Raw genomic sequence first — 25,621 nt, 5'->3', positions numbered from 1 at the left:
TCCCCCCAGCCACGTGCGCCCAGCACCATCGTCATCGCTCTGAAAACGGGGAACCGGCTCCTGAGCCTGGGGAACCACCTGATTCCCAGAACCCGGCGCTGAGCAACCTCCCAAAGCTACTGTAACCATGGAAACTGTTCCGGGTACGTTGGCAAAACCCTTCCCTAGGCCTACGTGACCATCAGCCTACGTGAAAGGAGTGTGTGTGTTCTTGTAAACAAGTCGCGGTTATAATCAGTTCCGGGCAGTTTTTCGGTTCCGCGTCGGGACCGCCAAGTACAAATTGGCCTGGATACCATGTCTTTGTCAGCCTTGTACTTGAAATAACTGAAGGGAGGGTGACAAATCACAAGTTAGAGTTCACAGAGGGGTTCTATCAATAACACAATCAATGCTACTTGATTTTCAGGTGCTTTTTTATGCGTGCGTGTGTTACATATTACTATTGGTTGCTTACTGTGTCTCATATGCATGTGTGTCTATATGTATGTATAAATAATAAGTGTACGAGTAATATAATAGTATGTAGAAATAAAATATGTACATACATATATAATATAGAACAGTGGTCCCCAACCCCCAGGCCGCGGACCGGTATCAGTCCGTGGGCCATTTGGTACCAGTCCGCAGAGAAAGAATAAATAACTTACATTATTTCCGTTTCATTTATATTTAAGTCTGAACGATGTTTTATTTTTAAAAAATGACCAGATTCCCTCTGTTACATCTGTCTAAGACTCTCTCTTGATGCTGGTCTCGGTCACGTGACACATTTATCCATCCCACTTTAAAGGCTGGTCTGTGAAAATATTTTCTGACATTAAACCGGTCCGTGGCCCAAAAAAGGTTGGGGACCACTGATCTAGAATACAGGGTGGGGCAAAGGTAGATTTACAGTTTTAAGTATGTGAAACACAGTTTATTCTTGTATCATTATTTATTATTTTGTTTTCCATACAAACAGTTGTAACCTACTTTTGCCCCACCCTGTATATAGACGAGATCGGGCGCGTTCAGGGTGGTATGGCCGTAGACCCACCCTGTATATAGAAATGGTTCAAATTGAATTAGGAATTTATAAGTGTGGTGGGGTTTTTTTGTTTGTTTCTTTTTAAGTAAGAGAGACAGAAAGGGAGAGAGATTAGAAGAATCAATTCTTTGTTGTGGCACTTTAGTTGTTTATTGATTGCTTTCTCATATGTGTCTTGAGTGGGGCATACAGCAGGGCGACTGACCCCTTGCTCAAGCCAGCGACCTTTAGACTCAAGACAGCGACCTTGGGGTCATGTCTATAATCCCACGCTCAAGCCAGAGACCCCACACTCAAGCTGGTGAGCCCATGCTCAAGCCAGCGACCTCAGGTTTTGAATCTAGGTCCTCTGTGTCCCAGGCCTACTTTCTATCTAGTGTGCCACCTCTTGGTCAGGCTATACGCGGGTTTTTAACGGTCTGGGAGGTGGGTGCCCCTAGACCCCCCCCACACATTGTTTAAGTCTATCTTGGATTAAAAGAAAAATCGAAGTGGGATAAGAAGAAAAGGCACAAAGTATTTAAAGTATTTCCTAAGCAGTTCAAAGTGTGTTTTAGTGACACACTTAACAAAAAGAAATAATACAGTAGGCCCACTTACATTTGAATTTCTGATACACAATGAATAATGTTTTAGTACAAGTATGTCCCATATAATAATAATGCAGCATGATATTTGCATGGCCCTTTCCCTTAGTTTGTTCCGTTCTCTGCTCATACATCATCTTTTTAGAGAGGCTGTCCCTGACCACATTATCTGCATACCTGCAACAGCACCCTTATAATTCTCTAGCCCTTCACACTGTGTATTTTTCTTCATAGTGATCATTACTATCTGATGTCATACATTTATATAATATATACACATATGTTTATTGTATGTCTCTTCCTTTAGAATCTAAGTATCATGAAGACTGAGGTTTCACTTTGATGATGACTGTATCAGCAATGCCTAGGACATTGCCTGGTACCAAGTGGGTACTGAATGGGTACTAAGGGATTAAGAAGTACAAATTGGTAGTTATAAAATAGTAACGGGCCCCTCACCGGTTGCCTCAGTGGTAGAGCATCATTCCAGTGTGTGGATGTCCCAGGTTCGATTTCGGGCCAGGGCACACAGGAGAAGTGCCCATCTGCTTTTCAATCCCTCTCTCAGTTCTCTCTCTCTCCCTCTCTCTCTCTCTCTCTCTCTCTCTCTCTCTCTTTCTTCTCCTCCCCTCCTGCAGCTCTGGCTCAATTGGAGCAAGTTGGCCACAGGCACTGAGGATGGCTCTATGACCTCTGCTTCAGGCACTAAAAAATAGCTCCAGTTGCAACAGAGCAAGGGCCCCAGACGGGCAGAGCATCACCTCCTAGTGGGCTAGCCAGTGGATCCCAGTCCAGGCACATGCAGGATTCTGCCTCTGCCTCCCCTCCTTTCACAAAAAAAAAAAAAAAAAGTCACAGGATGTACAGCATAGGGAATACAGTCAGTAATATTGCTATAACTATGTATGGTGTCAGGTGGGTACCAGAAATATCAGGGGGAATACTATGTGAAGTATGTGATTGCCTGTTCTTTATGCTGTATCCTTGAAACCAATACAAAATTATATTAAATATAAACTATAATTGAAAAATAAAATTTAAAGTTCTCTTTAAAAAGATGTACTTAGTCCTATTTACACACACACACACACACACACACACATACACACACACACAGTGGTGGGATTCAGCCAGTTTGCAGCATTTTGGGAGAACTGATACCTAATTTTTATTTTTATTTTTAGTTTGGCGAACCGGTTAAAATGGCACTTGTAATCAGGGTTCTCTCTAACGTGGGTGCCTGGGCAGCCTTCCAATGTGGAAATCACAAACTTCCATTTCTTACTCTTTTATAAAATTTTTAAATTAATTTTTAGAGAGGAGAGAGGAGAGAGAGAGAGAGAGAGAGAGAGAGAGAGAGAGAGAGAGAGAAGGGGGAGGGAGGAGCAGGAAGTATCAACTCCCATATGTGCCTTGACCAGGCAGGCCCAGGGTTTTGAACCGGTGACCTCAGCATTCAAGGTCGATGCTTTATCCACTGCGCCACCACAGGTCAGGCTCCTTACTCTTTTTTAACGTTCATCTGCACAACAGTGTATTCTCAGCGCCCGTAGTAATTAATATTCATTCTGTCCATAGGTGAAAATAATTGCAAGTGAGAAGCAATATGAAAATTATCTTAAATAACAATCTTATTGGTTTTTTGTTTTTTTTTGGTCAGGCATTATTTAATATTTTTTCATTAATGTTTTAAAACTTGAACAATCTAGTTTTGTGTAGCTCTTTTATTGTTCTTATTTAAGTATTAAATGCATGAGACTATAATAAACTACCTTTCGGTATATAGTTTTTTATACTTAAAATGGTCATTAAAGCAGAGAACCAGCTGTTAAATTATTTGGATCCCACCACTCTATGTGTGTATGTGGGTGTGTGCGTGCACACGTATATTGCAACTAAACTTTAGGGGAGGATGACTCAAAAAATGGTCATTAATCTGCTAACTAGTTTTGTTTAGTACTCAGTGGTCAGGAAAATGCTACTATCTGCTTTAGTTTCTTTATAACAGCACACTCCTATTTCCCATGAAATGTGTTTATATTAAACAATGAAACTTTCATAATTTTAAATCCTAATTTTAAAAACCATAGATGCAATAATTCCAATAAAGTTTGTTTTCCCACAGTATAAAATCTTGGAGAAGAAAGTAAGGGATATCATGTGAATTTCTTATTTCCATGTGAGAATATAACCATATTATAATACTTTGATGTTTTATTATGTGGTTTTATTGAGAATGTAGAATAGATTGGGAATGGATAGATGATGATAGCCTTGTCTGATTTCATGTTGAAGAAAATGAGATATAGTTAGATCTCTTTTTCTCCTGATGGACATTAAGGTTTTTGTAGGAAAGAAGCACAGGGATTCTACCTGAAAGGAAACAGGCACAAATTCAAGTTTTTGGAAACTGATGCAATATTAACTTCTACATATTTTTTCAAAAGAAAAGGATACCCAGGAGTCCCTTAACTGTCAGAAAAAAAACTACTGTTTTGGTTCCTTAGTTGAATATGATCATTAACCAACCTAAAGGGAAATATTTTGCTCTCCAAACACCAATCCTGTTGCTTCATTCACCGTGGTACTCAGTCGGAAGTGTATTATCAAAGGATTTCTTAAAAATTACAACTCATTCCCTTATTCACTAAAGAATTATTGAACACCTACTATGGGTCTGACACTACAGCCCCTTGAGGAGGAAATGCTATGGAAATAAAAATGATATATTAACAATGCAAGTATTAATATTATTCATCATTCAAGATATAGCTCAAATGTTAACATTCAGTTTGTGAACTGTGTTCTACACCACTTTTGTCCATATGTGGGTGTCTATCTACTGAGCCCTTTAAAAAAGTAGAGACCTTGGTTTATTCATTTTTGTATTCCACAGAACCTAGCATAAGATTTATTACAGATTACACAGGGTGGTCAGTAGACTATAGTTGAAATGAAGGAATTAACATCGTACTGCATTATTTAGTAGTCAATTTAGAAGATAGTGCTGGTCCAGACACTAGATTTATTTCTTAAAAATAGTTACTGTAATGGTGTTCTTTTTATCCTGGATTTTGAATTATAAATTGACAAAATCTATTTGACTTCATTTATTCAGATTCTGTTTCAAAGGTGGTTTATCATCTAAGAGACGGGCTAATAGAGCAATCTCAAAGTTGGACAAGAGATGAAATCCGGATCGTCAAAGTTTTTATGCCCTGGGTGCTTATACTGAATTTAGATGAAAGCATCTAGCGTCCCTGCATCCCCGCCGCTTGTGACTGCCTTATTCCCTTTTTCCCACCCTTTCGCCCTCCGGAAAGGGCCAAACATTTCAAGAGCTTCCCAGTCTTCCTCCGCCCCCTGACGGAAGGAGCCGAAGGCCGGAGGGCGGAGCCAAAGCGGGCCCGCCTAGAGCTGGGGCCCTTCCGGAAAGACCCGAAGTGCGCTCGGCAGCGGAGGGTGCGTTCTACTTCAGCGCTTCTTCTCGGCGCTGTGCCCTCTGTCGGCGGCGTGGAGCAGCGGTTGCAGCGGTGGCGGCAGGAGGCGGCAGCCGCGTCGACGTCGCCCAAGACTGGAGCGACGTTTAAAGAAGGAGCCGAATCGCCGCGGGGTCCGGCCTCTGGCTGTTAGAGGACTCCCACCCTTCGGCGCGGCCCGACCAGGAAAAGCGGCGGCGCCGGGAAGCAGGTGAGGACCGGGCCGCGAACCGGGAGGGGCGGCGGGCGCGCTGCTTCCTCCGTCCCTGGGCCGCGCCTGCGTCTGCGTTCTCCTCACTTGAACCAGGAAGCGGCCGAGTCGGAGCCTTCGCTCCTCCGGCCCTTTCTTTGTGTGGGCCCGGGAGTGAAGGAGGGGACGGGCCGGGAAGGCCGCGGCGCGGTTCCCGTCGGCGTCAGGGGCTCGGGAGCTGCCGGTGCCCCGGGTAGGCCCGGCGCGCGGGGAGCCCGCCCCGGAGACCTTCTGGGCTTTTTCCTCGCCCCTCTGCCTGCCTCTCTGTGCCTCTTTCTCTCCTCGTCGTCCCTCCTTTGATTTAGAGCCTTGCTGCCGGGCCCAGCCTCCCCTTCCGTCCCCGTCCAGGGCATAACAATGCCGCCTGCTTGGCCTCTTCCCCTCCCAGCACCCCCACGCTCTCCTTTGCCACCTTCTACTTTCCCCAGCTCGCCTTGTTACCCCCGCCCTCGCTCTGCTGCTCCTACCTATGTTTTCGAGAAGCTGCCTTTCGGGTGAATTGGGGTTAAAAACCTCGGTTGCAGCCGGCCGGGCGCAAATAGGGAGGAGGGGGTGGAGGAAGGAAGATGGGGCTCCGCCGCCGCAGGGAGCCGCGTGTCGGGTTGTTTCACTCCCTCGCGGATGGCGTTTCTTGCTTTCCCGGCATCTCCTGCCCCAGTCAAGGATTCCTCTTCCCGCGGTGCGGAATGGCTTTTCCACAGGCGGGTCGCAGATCTTGGGGTGGCTTCGGACAGATTTGTGCTGTTCCTGGGCCCACCCTAACGGGGAGGAGGAAGAAACCTAAAGTAAATGAAGCCAAGTCCCAGTGTCACCGGGACACGTCCGTTTAATGCAGTTCCTCCATTGAAAAAACCCATTTTCAAATGACAAAAATTGTGGGATCATATTCAGAAATCCCATGTAGCCACTGAAAAGTGACTTCTTTCGAAATCCCCCTACTCCGGAAGCCCTGATTGCTGGCTTGCTGTCCAAAGGTCACCCTTTCTGATGAATGCCTTTATAGTAACCTGGAATTCCTTGCTACCGTTAACGAGCAATGCCTTATTACTGATTATTTCAATCCTTGCTTTCTAGACTTTTCACCTACCCTTTGTTTTTAAAATATTAATATTTGAGATGTCTTGCCTTCCACGTGTATATAACTTAAGCACTGTACTATCTTAGTAACTCTAAAGGGGAAGAATATTAGCAATAAACGTGTTTCTTTACCAAAAGTACTTATCAGCTAATTTATTTAGAGGTATATGTATATTTTAACAACTCGACATCATCATTACTTGGCAGTGTCTATTGAGAAGTGCAAAAAAAATGTTGGGGGTTGGTACACAGCAATGCTATTTACTGAACCCCCCTCCCAGTTTTTCTAGAGTATTGTCTGTTCTGTTTCAGTAAGTTTGTTTTCATTTTCACTAACTCATTTTCTGTGGAAAAAGTTCTCACACCAATGCATATAATTCTTTACCAACAAAATATTTTCATGCAAATAAGCATTAAGAAATGGTAAACATTTCCTTTTCCTTTGTTTTGATTTTTTTACAGTAGCATCTATAGACTTCATTTGGCACTCTAACATTACACCTCTGGAGATTGTAAGAGTAGAGAGGTGAGGGGAAGAAGAAAGGGGATAAAGAAAGGTGTTTAATGCTTTATCCTGTTGAGGCACTGCAATTTAACAAGAAAAATGGTAAGGTTAGAGGTAATAATTGTCAGTGCTTATAAATGCTGATTAAGTCATTTGCTGCAAGGAGTAACTTTTGAATGTGTTCTTAAAAGTAAGTTAAAATTTGGAAAGAATATATAAAATTTCAGACTCAGAATTGCAAACACCAGGCTTTTCTGACATTTAAATAATTCATTTACAAGTGAAATAACTTTTATATGGTCATGATAAAGATTTTTCTTTAGAAAATTTTAAGACAACTTGACCAGTGGTGGTACAGTGGATAAAGCATCGACCTAGGGCACTGAGGGTCAGCACAGTCTCAAGGTTGCAGGCTTGAGGCCAAAAGTCACTGGCTTGAAGCCCATGGTCGCTGGCATTAGCCCCCTGGTCAAGGAACGTAGGAGAAGCAATCAATAGACAACTAACGTGAAGTAACTGTGAGTTGATGCTTCTCACTCTCTTCTCGTCTCTTCCCCCTCCTTCCCTTCCTCTCTCTTTTTAAAAAGGTTTTAAGACAGCTAAAAATTAACTCTTCTTGAGGAGAAAATCCAAAATTGGAGCTAAGCAAATTTATTTTAATCTTTAAAAATTGCTTAGTGGTGATGCATATATTGAGATTCAAAGGAAGAAATTACTGTTCACATCTGTAGATCAGTTTAAAACTTCTTTGTCTCTTCTCAGGGGGCAGTCATGAGATTTGACACATGGTTCAAAACCCAGCCCATATGAAAATTTATATAGAAGCCAAAAAATTATTCCCCACTTCGGTTAAAACTTGAAACAAACTATTTGTGCTGTAGCTATAATTCTGAGTGATAAAGTTCCTTTGTTTTTCTTTCCTAATCTTCTTTCATCCCCTCCTCCTCCCTTTCTCTTGTAGGCATGGAGAGTAGAAAACTGATTTCTGCTACAGACATTCAATATTCTGGCAGTCTGCTGAACTCCTTGAATGAGCAACGTGGCCATGGACTCTTCTGTGATGTTACTGTTATTGTGGAAGACCGAAAATTCCGGGCCCACAGGAATATTCTTTCTGCCTCTAGTACTTACTTCCATCAGCTCTTCTTAGGTGCCGGGCAAGTTGTTGAACTGAGCTTCATAAGAGCAGAGATCTTTGCTGAAATTCTCAATTATATCTATAGTTCTAAAATTGTTCGTGTTAGATCGGATTTACTTGATGAGTTAATTAAATCAGGGCAGTTGTTAGGAGTTAAATTTATAGCAGAGCTTGGTGTCCCATTGTCACAGGTTAAAAGCATCTCAGGTACAGCTCAGGATGGTGATGCAGAAACCTTACCTCCTGGTTCTAGTGACAAGAACCTTGAAATACAAAAATCAAAAGACGAAGCCCAAGATAATGGGGCCACTGTAATGCCTATTATAACAAAGTCTTTTTCCTTATCTGCTGAAGATTGTGAGACAAAAAAGATCATTGTTACTGATTCAGATGATGATGATGACGACGTCATTTTCTGTTCTGAGATTCTGCCTGCAAAGGAGACTTTGCCAAGTACCAGTGCAGTGACACAGGTCCAGCCTAACCCAGGCTCTGTTGCTATTTCAGATGTCACACCTTGTGCCAGCAGTAACTCTCCCTCTTTAACAAATGTCACACCTACTCAGAAACTTCCTACTCCTGTGAATCAGGCAACTCTGAGCCAAACACAAGGAAGTGAAAAATTGCTGGTATCTTCGGCCCTAACACATCTGACTCCTAATATTATTTTGTTAAATCAGACACCACTTACTACGCCACCAAATGTCAGTCCTTCACTTCCAAATCATATGTCTCCTTCAATCAATTTACTTGTGCAGAATCAGCAGACCCCAAACAGTGCTGTTTTAACAGGAAACAAAGCCAATGAAGAGGAGGAGGAGGAAATTATAGATGATGATGATGACACTATTAGCTCCAGTCCAGATTCCGCTGTCAGTAATACATCTTTGGTCCCACAGGCTGATATTCCCCCAAATACTACTTTTGATGGATCACTGATACAGAAGATGCAGATGCCTACACTTCTGCAAGAGCCACTGTCCAATTCTTTAAAGGTTTCAGATATAATTACTAGAAACACTAGTGATCCAGGTTTAGAATCAAAACATCTCATGGAGGGTCAGAAGATCATTACTTTAGATACAGCTACTGAAATTGAAGGCTTATCGACGGGTTGCAAGGTTTATGCAAATATCGGTGAAGATACGTATGACATAGTGATCCCTGTCAAAGATGACCCTGATGAAGGGGAGGCCAAACTTGAGAATGAGATACCAAAAACATCTAGCAGTGAGACGGCAAACAAACGTATGAAAGTCAAGCATGATGATCACTATGAGTTAATAGTAGATGGAAGGGTCTATTATATCTGTATTGTGTGCAAAAGGTCATATGTCTGTCTGACCAGCTTGCGGAGACATTTTAACATTCATTCTTGGGAAAAGAAGTATCCTTGCCGTTACTGTGAGAAAGTATTTCCTCTTGCAGAATATCGCACAAAGCATGAAATTCATCACACAGGAGAGCGAAGGTATCAGTGTTTGGCCTGTGGCAAAACTTTCATCAACTATCAATTTATGTCGACACACATCAAGTCAGTTCATAGTCAAGATCCTTCCGGAGACTCGAAGCTTTATCGTTTACATCCGTGCAGGTCTTTACAGATCAGACAATATGCATACCTCTCTGATAGGTCAGGCGCTGTGCCTGTCATGAAGGATGATGGTATTGGGTATAAAGTTGATGCTGGGAAAGAACCTCCAGTAGGGACCACATCCACTACTCAGAACAAGCCAATGACCTGGGAGGATATTTTTATTCAGCAGGAAAATGATTCCATTTTTAAACAGAATGTAACAGATGGCAGTACTGAGTTTGAATTTATAATACCAGAATCTTATTGAACTCCTTTGAAATATCAAAGTTTGGGGGTGGATGAAGGGGCAGGGCTTTGAGAAGATCTATAGAACAAATTAAGAAATTTGATCTGCTATGTCATCTGCAGGTAGTTTAGTTGGATTATATGTTGATAATTTTTAGAAGCAAATTATTCTGAAAGTTTAAGTAGAGATTGAGAAGTCCCCTCCCCCAAGTATCTGTTTATATAGTTAGCTTTCAGCTCATTTAAGAGGCAAAAATAAAAAAAAAAAAGCTTGGAGAGATAGTTTCCTGAATAGAATTTGAAGCAGTATGAATGTTGTTTGAAAATAACTGGAGTTATTAGCATACCCTAGTATATCTTAAACTTTCCCCTTCCATGTTAGCACTTTACTGCTGAATTCTCAATTTTCTTACTATTGAGACTATAAATGTGTGTTTGTCTTATATATGGCATAAAAAAGTAAGCAAGAACTTATAAAGTTGTTCTGGTAAATTTTAAAATAAGACTCCACATGGTTGAGTATTCTGCTAGTCCAAATGAATATCAACCTCTTGCCCCCCGCCCATGAAAGTGCCATGAAGACAAGTCTCATCAGAAGAATTAGTTTTAGCTGATTAGAATTAAATCTTGCTTTTATTGTTACAGTGTGGAAGACTTTGGTGGCTGGGACTAGTGTGTGTATATATATATATATATATATATATATATATATTATACCTTTGCTGTGTGGTCTCTGTGGGCAAAAATATCTCCGTAATGCAGACAGGAGGAGATGTAAAGTTCTGTTGTGTTTGTTAAAAAACATTTTTGCTCTAACATGATAGAGACTGAGAGTGGAAATGAATGGAAATTGCCTTTTTGCTGGTTATGGTTAAAAATTTGTCCCATGAAATTTTTCAAATTTCAAATCTGTAAGCCACCAAGATAAATCTTGAATTCTGTCTAGATCTTTATACATGATAGATTCCAGAAATGAGACTCCTACATCTTTTGGGTGGGAGGCTCCTGGCATATATTTTTCAATGTTCATATTAGAATCTCTAAATAGGAAGTTTTCATTGAAATAGCTGAATCCATGATTTAGTGTTTTCCTTTCAGCCAGACCTTTTTGGTTTTTACCCCTTCTAAAATAAGTTCCATTCCATCTGCAAATTGCTGCAATATTAGAGCAATCAGAAACTGTATATGGAATGTAATATAGGCTTGTTGATTCCCATTTATCTTAAGAACAGTAAATACCACCTTTCTTCCTTTTAAAAGACATATTTAAACACTTAGAAAACAGAGTAAAAACTTATTTGAAGTGCTAGAACGAAAAGGAAGCAGTTTGGAAAGTATAGCCTAGCATTTATAACAGGATTAACTTGTTGAACTTCTTCTGTAAATGACTTTGCAAAGGAAAAAATTAATAGATACTGAAAAAGATTGTTGTGCATAGTTATTAGTCATGTGTAACTTTGCTTAAGTATTTCTTAATTCAACATAGATATTTTTTCTCCTTAACCATGTATTTTTAAAAATAGTCTTTCTTTAATTTGAACTTAAAGCTTTAATCGTAATTTCTCATGTATACATCATTATTCTGACAGTAAGCTAGATTTGAAGATAATGGTTTCAGTGTTTAAGTTGGTAGCTGAGGGTATCAGGCATCAGTATTTGCAGTAATAAAAGGAGAAGGGAAAATAATCCTTTGCTTACTGATGACGAGAATGACGTGCAACTGTCTTCTGTGAGTCAAGACCTTGAAAAACCATTTTGTAAACTAAGCCTTGGAATCTTAAATTACCTTATAATTTAAGACTTGGTGATCTCTGGCCTCATAGTATCTGTTTCCTTTCTGTTAGATGTTGATAGCATTACTCTTTGGCTATAGGGCATATTCAGAAATATTTTCAGTGGAAATTTCAGTTTCATTAATGCTATTTTACCAGTTAGACATAATTACTTCTACGAATGTGAGTGATACCACCTGCCAGCAGAGCTTCCAGGCCTTTCCAACTTAACTGCTAGGTAAATTAGTCTGCCATCTTAAAACTTGGTTGTTTCCACAAGGCTTTATGACAAATCAGGAATGCTATAATGGAAAACTATCCATTCTGAGTAGTATGGATATAATATTTTGCTGCTGCTGTGCATTATGTAAATTCTGAGTATAAAATTTAAATTGTGCCTACTGAACATATCTTCTGGAGTTTTGGGGGAAGAGGAAAACTGGAAAGTTTAATGGTATTTTTGCCAGAAGACTCTTACTTGCATGTATGTCAGAGTCTTCAGTTTTTCTAGAAGTTTCTATATTCATAGTTTGGAATTCATGTCGAATATTCCTTTGGGGTTAGCACCCTATACTCCCGGTATTGGGTTGGAAATCTGCAGCAGGACACTGTTTAAAAGTTCTCATAGAGTTTTCTTAGTTTATACTTAAGTTTATACTTAGTTTTCTGGCTATTTTCTTTCAGGTTGGCTTTACATCTGCTCCTGTGATAAATACCTGTAAATATTCTGTGTAGGAACTGTTTGAAATAGCAATTTGTTCAAAGAGATGACAGAAAGTGAGACTGCTCAAACTAAGCAACGATTTTAAAATGCCATAGCAATATTGCAAGATTCACCTTAAAGTATATTTTAAATGGTCATTGTCATTTTAGTGGTAATGATTCCCCACATGCAACTACTATAAGCAGTTGATGCTGCATTTTTCCTATTGTACCAAAAAGATAAAGAAATGGTAAAAAAAAAAAAAAGATCCAAGGAATTTTATATGGTCAAGGCATGCATATTCTAAAGAATTGCTAATTCAATAGTACTGGCTTCCTCACCTCTATCAAGCATATGAAACTTTGTTCATGTCCACCTAATGCTGTAATATTCATACTTGTACAATCTTCCCTGTCAAGACTTTTTAAGTTCTACTCTTCATTAGCTGTTACCTGATATTAGTTCGTAGAGCTTCATATGACAAAAATAAAGTTTTATTTCTGATTCTTGAGTGCATTTTTTATAAGATTATGTTTCGGAAATTATATAGACATTTATATTCTGTTGTTTTTCAATGTTTGTAGCAGGAGATTGATTGGAGCTGCTGTATAGTTCTGATGACAGCGTGACAGAATTTTCCATTAGGTTTTAGATGTTGGCTATTTGCATGCCCAATGTGTCTCGAACCCTAATGTCAAGAGTGGTTAGCTGCTGTCAAGTCATTGTAGAGCAGCAATTCTCAATCTTTGTCCTCTCAGGGCCCAGATAAACTAATTACTAGACTTCTGTGGCACACCAAAACAAACAAACAAAAACAACACCTTTTTCTTTGCCAATCTGACAAAAAAAATAAGTATAATTTTGATTCATTCACAACAATGGCTATTGTGTTGGCTGTTGTCATTTATTTTTCTGTTTGCTTGTTTTTTTAGATTTTTATTTATTTGTTTTTAAGAGAGAGAGAGAAAAGGGTGGAGGAGCAGGAAGCATCAACTCCCATATGTGCCTTGACCGGGCAAGCCCAGGGTTTCGAACCGGTGACCTCGGCGTTTCAGGTCGATGCTTGATCCATTGCTCCACCACACATCAGGCTATTGTCATTTTTTTAATTTGACAATGTAAGGGAAAAGAGCTCAGTGCCCCTAAGTAAATAGGTAGTGCACGTTTAAAACTTTTTTATGGCACACTGCTTGAAAATCACTGCTTTAGAGCATTTATGACACTTGTAGATTCCACGAGGACATATGTAAGTGGTTAAGGAAGAGGATAGTTTATTAATTTGAAATATCACAAAAGCAGTCTGAGTTTCCAACATGGCAGTGATAAAGATTTTAAGCAACATCTAGTTTTATATAGGTTCTGGATTACTATTTTAATTTCTCATGCCTAGTTCAATACTTTAAAGCAGAATGAGGAATAAAGCAGTAAATACTACAAAATGCAGTCAGGGTACATACTGGAAGTACAAATTCCTTCATTACAGCGAATGTTTTGCAAAAGAGTAAAGCAGCAAATATTAATTTTTCGAAGGTAACATGCACTTCATATAATTCAATGTAATAAAAACTACTCAAATTAAGTGTTACAAAATCTGTACTGTTTCAAGTTACTTTGTAAAGTAAGAAAAATACATAGAAATGAGTCAGAATCTTAACACTTTAAGAAATGTGGTAAATGTAGGATATACTGTGTAATGGTGCCTTTTACAAAATCAAATACACATTCACTAAAGCAAAAGGTAAAGTGTAAACAGCAAGATACTTCATTGAGTATTACAAATTGGTATTTGATTATAAGTCAATTGGTTATTAGTCCCTTTTTGAAATCCAATAGAATTTTAATATGCTCAGAACCTTAGAAAATAATAGTAATTTTATATGACACAAAAGGATTATAGTTTTTCAGATTTGAAGTCTGGGTGAGACATCATTCATGATGCCGAAAGTTAAACCGAATGTCTTGCAAACATTTACTGTGATCCGTGAGTGCACTTGCTGTGCCTTGATCATTCTTGATGGCTGGATGTCTACAAGGTAGATGGGAGCACCGGCATTGGCCTGCTACCTCTCCTCCATCAAGTTAGGAGGTAGCAAAATTGGCCGGAAAAGTCTCCAGTCTGTGTTCTGTTTGCAGAACTGTCTAATTCGGTACCCTCCTGTAGACCCTGTATTTTTACATAATCAAGTGTAGGATTACCAATCTTGAAATCAATCCTCAGGTTAACATAGGTTTGCAGTGAAAGTGTTCATTTTGAAGTGAAGTGTTAAATCCATCAGGTCGATGGTTTAAAGCTAATAATGTCTAATTAAAATAACTGTACAAATACCTTCCACAATGTGCCAGTTTGATTTTAAATCTACAATAACACCTAAGAATTTGTCACGTTGGCTACTTTTGAGGTTTTGCAGATTTAAAGCGGCTTGGTAACACTTTCATTATGTTGAACACTGTCATGATTGGTCTCAACAGAAAGAGGGACCAGTAACAGCAGTGGCGTTAAAACACATGATTCTTTTGGGGTAGGCTGCAAGATACGTGCGGTTTGCAGAGGTTAAAGCACAATATTTAAAGGTTAAATAGTCACGAAGATTAGTAACAATTCATGTCACAACCCAAGAACCTAATGTAGCATTTTTAACTCAGAATTTGAACCATAAGATTTACATCTGTAGCAAATGTGTTTTGCAATACTACTACATGTAGCAGAACCACTGTCTCCTAAGTTGTCAGATGTATAACAGACCTGCTTAAAACATCTGTATGTTGCTCTCTATGTATTTCAGTGCTCCCGGAATAATCAACCCTGTTTCCCACTACTTGAGGGAATATTGCACTTTTCCCTTTGGGAGGTACCAATGACAAAAGCTGAGCTGAATGATCACGACAGCCATTTTTACAACACTCAGAGAAGGAAGGAGTTAAGAGATATGGGCGGCGTTTTCCAACATCCAGACACAAGCAAACAAAATCCTAGTCAGAACTCTCTGTATTGGAACTACTGTGCAGCCCCATCATCTGAGAAACTTTCCTTAGGAGCTGACTAGTGGCAGGAAAAGATAGGGCCTACAAGCCAGGATCTTCAACCGAGGTGCTAAGGTGGCAGTCTGCCAAGGGCCTGAGGACAATACTCCGTTTACACAATGAAACAGATGGCAGCCATACTTCTGCTGAATGCAGAGGCAGAGCCATAGGGTAATGCAGGTCCAAACGTGACAAGCTTCCTGCTGGGCTGGCTCCCCAGCCTGGCTTTGAGCATGTGCACTGTTTTTGGAAGTCCTAGGTTTACTCTAGCCACCCCCGCTCGACACTGATCACGAACACGCTTCATTCTTGTGTTTCCCTAGCCTGGCAGGCTGTTGTAAAACTTGAAGCTATGCATAAGAATCACATTTTAAATTGTGTACCCTACTCACTTCCACTAAAGCAGAAATACAAAAGCCACAATAATCCCAATAGCCAGCAGGCGCTCCTCTTTAGGGGCTGTAAGGTGGTGGCTTTTCAAAAGGTGGATAGTAGGGTGGAGAGTAACGGGGTGGTGCGCTGGAGGACCACATGTAGCTGGGCGAAGGAGAGGCCGACTGGGGCTCATCGGAAAGTCCAGAGGGAGGGGACGGTGGGAAGACACCAGAATGCTGTGTAATGAAAATAAAACATCAGTTTGAGCAGTGAGGTTGCAATTCTCCAAAGTCAGCCATTATTTAAAAATGAATATAGACCAACTTTATTTCTATTTGAAACAACAAAGAACTCCTAAAACCTCACAAAGTTAATGAAGGCCATAAAACTGGATTGGTCCCACCTTCTTTCAATCTCTCAGTCTTGTGAAACCCACCCAGAGATATCTCGGACTCCTACCTCTCCCTTTGAACCCCTTTACCATGTTTATAACTCAACACTGATATACCTCTCCCTGAGCTATGGCAATAGTATCCCAGCTAGTCTTCAAAAAGGTAGTTGGGCCTTAAGAACATTTGAGGTTATGTCATTAATACCTGGGAAAGTGCTACAGGAATGTCACCGATCTCATCTTATAAACAAGACAGAACAAACACTAAGGTCAGAGGTTAAGTGGCTTTCTTGGATCTGGAGTCATAATGTAAGTCCAACAATTTTGATTTCGTATTAACTGGACCCGCCCCCAAGGGCAAGGTAGGTTGGAGAGCAAACAATAAAGGCATAGCTAAGAAGGAGGACCAATCAGGTTGCAGAGACAGAGTATTCAATTTTGTGTTGGCTTTGGTGGTCTTTGAGAAGAGTACAGATTTGGATTTAAGAAATACCCAGTGAACTGGCATGTCAAGAGTCATTTGGCACCTCTCTTTCTGCAGTTCACATACACGACAGACCCTAATGATTTTTCTGCTCAAGGAGAGATGGCCTGTTTTGTTCATTGCTGTATTTCCTAGAGCTCAGAACAGAGCTTGGCAAGTAGTAGGTACTCAGTAAATGTCGAATGAGTAACCTTAGGAGTATATACGATGAACTCGGCATGTTTTTTTTAAAATGATATCTGCTTTCAGAGAATATGGCCACACCTCATGAGGACTGATGCCTTGCTCCAATGGTGGAGCATGGCTGAGGACCGAGGGCTGGAGGGGGCTACAGGGATGGCAAGAGATAAGAGGCCAGTTTTAGGTTCTTCAGAAAAGGGAATGGACATTAGCCAACAAACAGGGCTGGCGGATGGCAATTTTCTGTTGTGTCTCAACTCTAGGAGGAACGAGTATATTAAAAAAAAAAAAAAAGGCCCACTTACACCAAACATTTCTCAACAATTCAAGTACTGTTTGGGGAGGTCACACCTTTACTTTTTTCTGCTGGCCAAGGTCTGAATATGGTTGTTCTTTGTTTGTTTGTTTTTCAGGCCTGGAGCAATCTAGAGTCTTGACATGAGGTTTCTGGAGCCTGAAACCAGTGGGCTCATTCTCCTCATCCCCAACCCTGTCCACTGGCCAGGTTTCAAGGTCTTAATCGAGACACTGAAATATCTGTTCCTTACAACATATTGTTAGGACCGAGAAGAGACCGTAGCTGCAATCTTCCCCCTTCTTCCCCCACCCCACCCACTATTTCATCTTGAATGAAGAAATGACAGGGTTATACAACCTGCAGAGCTATTCAAGGCAAAACTTGAGGCAGTGGACTCAAGACAAGCTAGATTCCTTTATAACAGGGGTCAGAACCTATGACTCGTGAGCCAGATGTGGCTCTTTTGATGGCTGCATCTGGCTCGCAGACAAATCTTTAATAAAAAAATGTTAAACATATAAAACATTCTCATGTATTACAATCCATTCATTTCCTACCGCTCATGTTCATGGTTGCGGGTGGCTGGAGCCAATCACAGCTGTCCTCCGGGACAACACCAAATTTTTATTGGATAATGCATAATGTACACGGGTTGTTGTATGGCTCTCACAGAATTACATTTTAAAATGTGTGGCGTTCATGGCTCTCTCAGCCAAAAAGGTTCCCGACCCCTACTTTATTTTTTTTTTATTTTTTTTTTTATAATTTTATTTTTTTAATGGGGTGACATCAATAAATCAGGATACATATATTCAAAGATAACAAGTCCAGGTTATCTTGTCGTTCAATTATGTTGCATACCCACCACCCAAAGTCAGATTGTCCTCTGTCACCTTCTATCTTGTTTTCTTTGTGCCCCTCCCCACCCCCTATCCCTCTCCCATTCCCCCCTCCCCCCCATAACCACCACACTCTTGTCAATGTCTCTTAGTTTCAGTATTATCCGACCCCTACTTTATAAAATTTCAATTTTTCTCCTCCCTCCAAGAAAATACACATTCTTAACACATCAGTATCATGATTTCCTAGTTTTCTACTCCACATCTCTGAACTCTTTTTCCTTCTCTCGCTCCCTCCTCTTTTGCTGCTTTCTTCAACTAAGACTCTGTTCTCTTAAGTGGAGAGGGGAGCAAATCCCCACCTCTGTGCTGGGGGTGTGGTACTCTGCCCTTTTTAAATCCCACTCCAGGATGGTGAGAATCCGGAGGCCATTTTATGTGTTCCCAGCCACAGAAGGGAGGGGCGAGTTGCCTACAGTGGAGCTAAAGGCGGTCTGTCTTGAGAAGCATTTTAAAGGCTTCTGTGGGCAGCAGCTGCTGTGGGTGGCAGTTTGTACACTTTGATAATAAAAGGCGATGGTGCAACAGCCTTTGGTTTTTACTTCTCGGTTTCATGTTTGGGAGGTATTAGGGAGGAGGGAGTGGGATGATTCTCACTTCCTTTGAGGATCCTGGGAGTCTTAAGGGTAATTTTGAAGGGCTCCTGGCATAACTACAGAGCTCATTGGCTGTAATCCACATACCCTTGAGGTCTGAGTTGTAGAGGGGCAAAATGGGAGAAGATCCACAATACCAGTGTATAGTTTCCTAGCAACAGGCAGGCACCTTAGGAAAGATTTGGCTTTGTTGCAGCTAGGGAGCTGGCCTGATGCATTTTGGCTCCTGCCTAAGAGTTAACTTAACTAATGGGACAGGCAGCTCAGAAGAATAGAGCTCTGAATCCTTGCACACCACAAAACATGAAAAAGCTCTAAAGAGAATACTTCTAGGCCTAGTCGGCTCAAATTTCCTGAGATGCTTCTTAGAGGCTGGGGTGCCCACAGGCTGATGGCACCATAAGAGGGGCACCACCTTTTCAGGACACACACAGCTCTTTTCTTCTATCTTAGCCTGCCTGTTCTCTGCAGGAAGGCGGACCCACACTCTACGAGACCAGTCTGCATTTCTGTCACAGCGGGCTTCTCTCTTTAGATGCACTGAGAGGCAGTGACTCAGAAAATAGCCCTGGCACTGACGAGGTGATAAAGGTGATGGGTAAGAGGTGCAGTGTCTCCAAGGGGAAATCCAGGATCTCCCAGTCTTTGCAACACCCCCACCCCTGTTTCTGCCCCAGAAAGCAGAGCCAAGGGAGGTGGGGAAAATAGTGAATCAAAGGAAGAAGAAAGAAAAGGGGGGATCAGAAACCAGAGAAAGGAAGATGATAAAGGAAAATCTTGGTGGGAAAGGGGAACTAAAGAGCAAAAGCTGAGTGGCAGCAGCAACACTTTTTCTAAGGCTCTCCGCAAACTGCGCTAAACACCACCTCCCCCTGGACTAAAGCAAGCCTTTAATTCAATGGGTCCAATTTATAAAGGGTCATTTTTCATAGCTAAGATGAAATCCAGTGCGTATCCTCATGTGATTAGATAAAGAGCATAAACAGAGGTATGTGCATTTTTCATAGACTCAGACCTTTGTTTTAAGCTAAATGTGGCAATTCACCAAATGGACAGGAAAGAGATCTGTCCATGGTTAGTAAAGTAGGAGGCTCAACAGGCAAGACTGGGAAGTATGGCTGGAATCCTTAAGGGGTTTACATAAAGCTACACTGGCTTGACTTTCCCAGAAGATGTAGGAATGGATGTTTTGGACCTGACAGACTTTGGACTACTTGGCTGAAGCTGAAGGAAGGATAATGCAAAAATGAGTGCAAGGGGCAAGAGAAGTGAGTGTTGGGGAGGTGAGCAGGGAGGTAAATGCAGTCTCAGTTTATCACTTTCCTGTTTGGGGGGATGGGGAGTTCATTAGAAGCAAGGACACCTTAGATCCCAGTGTTTAAAAGAGTCCTGTTTCTCCAAGCTCAGCATTCATAGTGTAGTCAGGGCCAGGTGACCAGAGCCAAGTGCTCGCTCATGTCTGACTATAAAAAATATTCCCCAAACTTCCTAATTGGACAGCTACCTAGGAAGAGCATGACTTTGAGGGGTTCAAACAAAACCCTATAAATCTCTTTCCTCTCCCTTCTCTCAGCCTCAGGCTAAAAAGGAAGCTGAAGTCTTTAAACTTTAAGTCACATAAATAGTCCTGTTTGGAAATAACCAGAATTGGGAAACCATCCAGAAAAAAGTCTAGAAAGGTCAGTTTTCCTGCTATAATTTTATAATTTGGGCTGTTTTACAATCTAAGAAGAGCATAGAAAGCTCTGGCTTTTTTTTTTTTTTTTTTTTTTTTTTTTTTTTTGTGGCAGGGTTGGGGGTAAAGTCTGTGCTTCTGGTGGTTTTATTGTCAGAGCTGGTATATTTTTTCTGACTTCTTTCTATTTATCTGAGAACATAAACAGATGTTCCTCCATCCTCTTGGCTTTTTTGGGTAAAGACTAGTATTTCCTTCTATGAAACTATACGGGGATGGAATTGGGGGGGGTTCAATTCAAACACTAGGAAAAAACACCATTTACATTCTAAAGGGAAACAAATCACCTAACATATCCCTCAAATCCCCACCATAAAACTATAAAGGTTCTGAAAAGGAAATACAAAAGATTGCTTGAACTTAGGGCAAGAACCGGAGAGGTGTGTGTCCCCACAGCCCCTGTGGTGTTGAGCAATTTAATAATGTAATAAGAGACTCCTCCTGAGTCATGATTAGGAAGCCCATAATTTAAACCAGTAGAAAGTATAAATGTCCTACAATTAACTGAGGGAAAGATCTGTCCTGTGCGCAAATTTGCAGCTTTTCCAAAGAACCCTCTGGAGTCAGACCTGGATATTAATCTTGGCTCTTCCATGTACCATTTCTGTGGAGAAGTCCTTACTTTCCCATAATTTATTCATCTCATCTTAAAAATGGCAATGACAAAGGGTATTTTTCTCAAAGGACTAAGAAAGATGATACGTGTAAAACAGTTCTTAGCACAGTGCTTGGTACATAGTAAGTGCTCAATGAATAGCAGCTGTTCCTAAAAAGTAGTGGCCTCCTTAAATCACTGAAAGCCCTGCTGACAGTGTAGATCTGGGTGAGGTGGCTAGATTTGGATCTCTTTGATGGATTAAGTACCCTGTCTCTGGGTTTCCATAGCACTCTTGGTAGTAGTTTATTTACTATTATGTCTCCACTCTATCCCCTACCATCCTACCATCCCTCAAGTCTAGGGACTATGTCTCATTAAATTTCTCTATCCACAGCTCTTAACACAGTGCCTGACACATGGGAACACAGAGTAAACATGAACTGAAACCAACAGCCCGAGTCACCACTGGCACTGTCAATCTTGCTTCCATCCCTGGGGTAGCATTGAATGAGGACCAATGGAGAGAGAGATGGCTCCATACCCTAAAGTGTGGCTTTCCATCTTGAAGTTTGCAACAACCATTTCCAGGGAGATAGATTACTGTTCCTGCTTAAGGAGAGCATTATGAAGTGGACATTCCTATCATCAATATAATCAGTATAGTTTACTTTGATATAGAAAAATGGAAGCGATCTCTTCGACTGAACCCATGTGCTGCCCCTCTATCTTAAGATGAATTTTATTATAGCAGCCCAAAGAGAATGGTGATCCTCCTTGTGTTACTTTCAATATCCTTGCATTCTTTCTATTTTTTTGGGGGGGGGGAGAGGGAGCTTCTGTAGGTGAAGTTAACTGACTTAATAGGAAAACAATCAAATCAGATAGACTTTGATTACTGACCATAGTCAAACCATACTGAAGAATGACATTCAGAAAGATTGTATGCTCTTAATGTGTATGTTTTAGTACAAGAGTATCCTACTAGTTTTGTATTGTTGCTATAACAAATTGCCATGAACGTAGTGACTCAAAGCCATAGAAATGTATAATCTTACAGTTTTGGAGGTCAGAAGTCTGACATGAATCTTCCTAGGCTAAAATCGAGGTATTGTCAGGGCTGTGCTCCTTTCTGGATGCTCTTGGGGAGAATCTATTTCTTGGCTCTTTCTAGTTTCTAGAAGTGGCCCATACTCTTTGGCCTCCTTCCATTTTTCTAAAATGCCAGCATCAGGTAGTTGAATCTCACACTGTATAACTGACATCACCTCTTCTTCCTCTTCCACTTTTCTACTTTTTATGACCTTATTATAGCATTGGGTCTGCTGGATAATACAGGGACCCTTTATTTCAACTTTAGTTGGTAACTTGCATTCTCTTAAAAGATACCTTTTTTGCCTCTAGTACTACTAAAATTATCTACGCATTTTTGAACATATTTGTGTTTTCCAGTCTACATCATTTATTTGCGTAAGAAGTTCTTTGAATTGTTTCTCTGTGAATGCATAGGGTTTAAAACAAGTTCAAACATTATATTTTCCAAACTTTAGTGGACACCTCCTTGTTCTAGTATTGTATTTTATAACAGCGAACAAGTCCATGTTCATACTATATGTATAGTTGTTCTTTGATATCCATGAGGGATTGGTTCCAAGACTCCCCATGAATACCAAAATCTCTGGATGCTCAAAACCTCATATAAAATGGTGTAGGACAAGGCAAACGGCCGACCATGCACATCCGTGGATTCCCATCTGCAGTTGGTTGAATCTGTGGATGAGAAATCCTGGAATACAGAGGGTCAGTTGTATATTTATTTTTAAAATCCACATATAAGTGGACCTGCATGGTTCAAACCTGTGTTGTTCAAGGGTCAAATGTATTATTAATTTTTCAGTGTAGAGTCCTAGACCTCCCCAAAGAGTATATAAAACAAACAAAAATACTTTTATTCAACTAAATGGGGTTTTACAGTTTCAATTTTTTTTTGTTAATCTGAAGCTGAAATTAGGTTTCCCAAAGGCTTTACATTTCTAAACAGACTGTTTAACTTGAAGCACCTCCAAACACTCATGTTTTTTTATGCCCCTTTGGAGCATTTATGGGCTCTTAGTCAAAGAAGTAAATTCATTATGAGCCTCCCTTTCTTCAAAGGTGTTATTGCCTTTGGTTCCCAAAATTGGAATTTACCAGATTTTAGTGTAATTCTACTTTTCTGTGGTCAAGGGTTTACCATCCCTGAAAATACCTATAAGACCACTTCATTTGTTTTCTCTAAGTGCCTAGTTAAGTGTTCTGCATACAATAAATCCCCTTTAATTAAGTACCCTTTTTTGTTCTTTCTGTGCTTAATCTCAGGGGAAGGAAATGGGGAAAATGCAAATTTGATAATACTGTTTCTGACTTATTTGGTAATAGGACAACAAAGGAGAGGAGTGCTCTTATTAAAAAAACATTTTCTCTGTGTAGTCCTAGTTAGGAAGTCTGGAGAAAAAGAGATTATTACAGATTTTATTCAAATACTAATGTGGCTAAGAATGTCCTTGTGCTAAGAAGCAAGACTAGGCCTCTTCTTGTGGAAGAGAAATGGAAAAGCCACTGTAGGACAGGGGTCCATGATGTAATATGAATGAGTACCATCTCCTTCGTGTAGGCCAAGGCAATTTGAGACACCTTGATTCTATTTCTTTTTCTCTTCTGTTCTTCTATCTCTCTGTTTCTTCTCCTCTTGTGTCTTTCTCACCCTTCCCATATATTTTATCTTTGCATGCCTACATAGTCCTTATGCTAGTCACTGGTGCCCACAGGCTGCTAAAAGCCATCAGGAATAGAGAACCTGACTACCTTATACATATTAGGAAGGTTCCATGATTAAGGAGAGAATAAGAGAGCATGAGTTAGAGCCAAGATAATGGAGAGTTCTTTCTTTCTCAACACATACCTGAAAGTCATAAGCAGAATATGGTGGCAGGTGAGGAGGGCTATGGTAGTAGGTATTGTAGGATGTCACTTGAGGACGAGCATAGTAAGAAACAGTTGGATGGGCATTCTCAACAGAACAGTTCAGTGCTGGAAGAGTTGGGTTCTGTAGAAAAATACACATTAAGAATATTAACGTTCATCACTAGGGAAAATGGTTAAATAAACTGATACATCTACACTACAAAGGGGAATACTGATAAACAATTTAGTGGCAGAAAATGTTGTCCAGGATATATTGTTAAATAAAAAACAAAAGTAAGCCACCAGCAAAACTATGAAGATAAAGATCAGTGGTTGTTAAAGGTTGAGGTTGTGGGGGGAGGGATTAGTAAGCAGAGGATTTTTAGGCGAGTAAAAATATTCTATATGATGTTATAATGATGGATATGCCATTATACATCTGTCCAAACCCAAAAATATACAACACCAAGAGTAAACCACATATATGGTAAAATATGAACTTTGAGTGATTATAATGGATCAATGTAAGTTTATCTTTGGTAAAAATGTACCATTCTGGTAGGGGATATTGATAATAGGCTATGCATGTGTGAGGTTAGGTGATATATGAAAATCTCTGTATCTTTCTCTCAATTTTGTTGTTAACTTAAAACTGCTTTTAAAAAATAAATCTTTAAAAAGGAAGCTGCTACATCTAACAAGTCACTATATGGAAACATGAAAATTTCTGGGAAATACACAATGGACTGACTCAGAATAAATTCCAAAATAAAAAATAATAATAGTAATAAAAGGAAGCCACCATGTTATATTAATATAGCATGATTCCAATTTATGTAAAAATGAAAACCTAAACAATTATATATGTATGTATGTTTGTAAGTGAAAATAAATTAATCTGGAAAAATTCACAGTAAACTGTGAACTGTGGTTATCTCTAGGGATGGAAGTAGTATTATGAGACAACTGAGGACTCCTACTTTCTGTTATACATCCAAAGGTTTTAAAACTAACATGTATACTTGTATCACTTTCCTCCAACTTATTTTGAAAAACTCAAACCTATAGAAAAGTAAGACCCCAAATACACAATATCAAATAGACAGGGCTGAACAGGCTACTGGTCTTGCTGTGACAAAAATGTGATGAATCACAAAGGGTTTGTACAAGTTGTGAGGATGCTGGCAGGTCCCAACCTTTTGAAGGAGCTCTCATGCAGACACAAATTACATTTATTTCTTATCAGCCCTGCAGGCTACAGACAAAATCCTAGCAGTGAACAGAAACCATGAAAGACCAAGTAGAACATAATCTCTTTCTCTCTCTCTCTCTCTCTTTGCAGACACAACAATGCAGAAAGAACTGAATACCGTTTTTATAACATGGTGGTGTGTGTAGCCCCTCAAGGGTTAAAACTAATTCTGTCCAGGACAGGAGTGCTGCTCCCAACAGGGTCAAAGCATTACTAAGGGAAATCACCACTACTCATTAGTTCCCAAAGAGAACTGTGATTTGATCTTTTAAGTACCATATGGGCCAAGGTGTAGGGCAAATATTCTTTTCATTTTTGTGTCATTGACACCTCCTCCATTTAGGTTGATAATAGCTGTTTGCAAACTCAATGTGTCTTACTTCTGGTACACATCTAATCTACATTAACAGAGAGCAGAGCTTCCTCTCAAGTGATAAAAAAGTGTGGGCAGGCTTTGGCAGTGGCACAGGCAACTACATTGGGGTGTTG

At 40.2% G+C, this 25,621-nt stretch overlaps 2 protein-coding genes across 5 annotated transcripts in view; one reads left to right on the top strand and one right to left on the bottom strand.

Moving 5' to 3' along the window:
- Positions 1-5: 5 nt before the first annotated feature.
- Positions 6-12,869, top strand: ZBTB33 (zinc finger and BTB domain containing 33). 2 transcript variants are annotated; one of them, XM_066250349.1, is made up of 3 exons: positions 6-143; positions 4,736-5,307; positions 7,890-12,869. In XM_066250349.1, the coding sequence occupies exon 3, from the start codon at positions 7,892-7,894 to the stop codon at positions 9,908-9,910; it is 2,019 nt and encodes a 672-aa protein (XP_066106446.1). In that variant the 5' UTR covers positions 6-143; positions 4,736-5,307; positions 7,890-7,891; the 3' UTR covers positions 9,911-12,869. The 2 variants fall into 2 exon arrangements, with proteins under 2 accessions (XP_066106446.1, XP_066106447.1); XM_066250350.1 differs by lacking the exons at positions 6-143; positions 4,736-5,307 and adding an exon at positions 5,342-5,539.
- Positions 12,870-14,276: 1,407 nt separating this feature from the next.
- TMEM255A (transmembrane protein 255A) overlaps positions 14,277-25,621 on the bottom strand; it is a 51,786-nt gene continuing 40,441 nt past the window's right edge. For all 3 annotated transcript variants that reach the window (XM_066249851.1, XM_066249852.1, XM_066249853.1), the window contains 2 exons: positions 23,879-24,022; positions 14,277-15,995 (listed from right to left, as the gene is read on the bottom strand). In XM_066249851.1, the coding sequence (XP_066105948.1) occupies positions 15,837-15,995; positions 23,879-24,022 (303 nt within the window). In that variant the 3' untranslated portion in view covers positions 14,277-15,836. The remainder of the gene's footprint in view (positions 15,996-23,878; positions 24,023-25,621) is intronic.

The sequence above is a fragment of the Saccopteryx bilineata genome, chromosome X (genome assembly GCF_036850765.1).
Source record: "Saccopteryx bilineata isolate mSacBil1 chromosome X, mSacBil1_pri_phased_curated, whole genome shotgun sequence".
Taxonomy (NCBI): domain Eukaryota; kingdom Metazoa; phylum Chordata; class Mammalia; order Chiroptera; family Emballonuridae; genus Saccopteryx; species Saccopteryx bilineata.
The sequence above is the reverse complement of the archived record's forward strand: the minus strand, read 5'-3'. Positions and strand labels throughout refer to the sequence as shown.

Excerpts from the sequence above, each read along its gene's own strand:
- ZBTB33 (XM_066250349.1), top strand. The coding sequence starts at position 7,892 with ATGGAGAGTAGAAAACTGATTTCTGCTACAGACATTCAATATTCTGGC.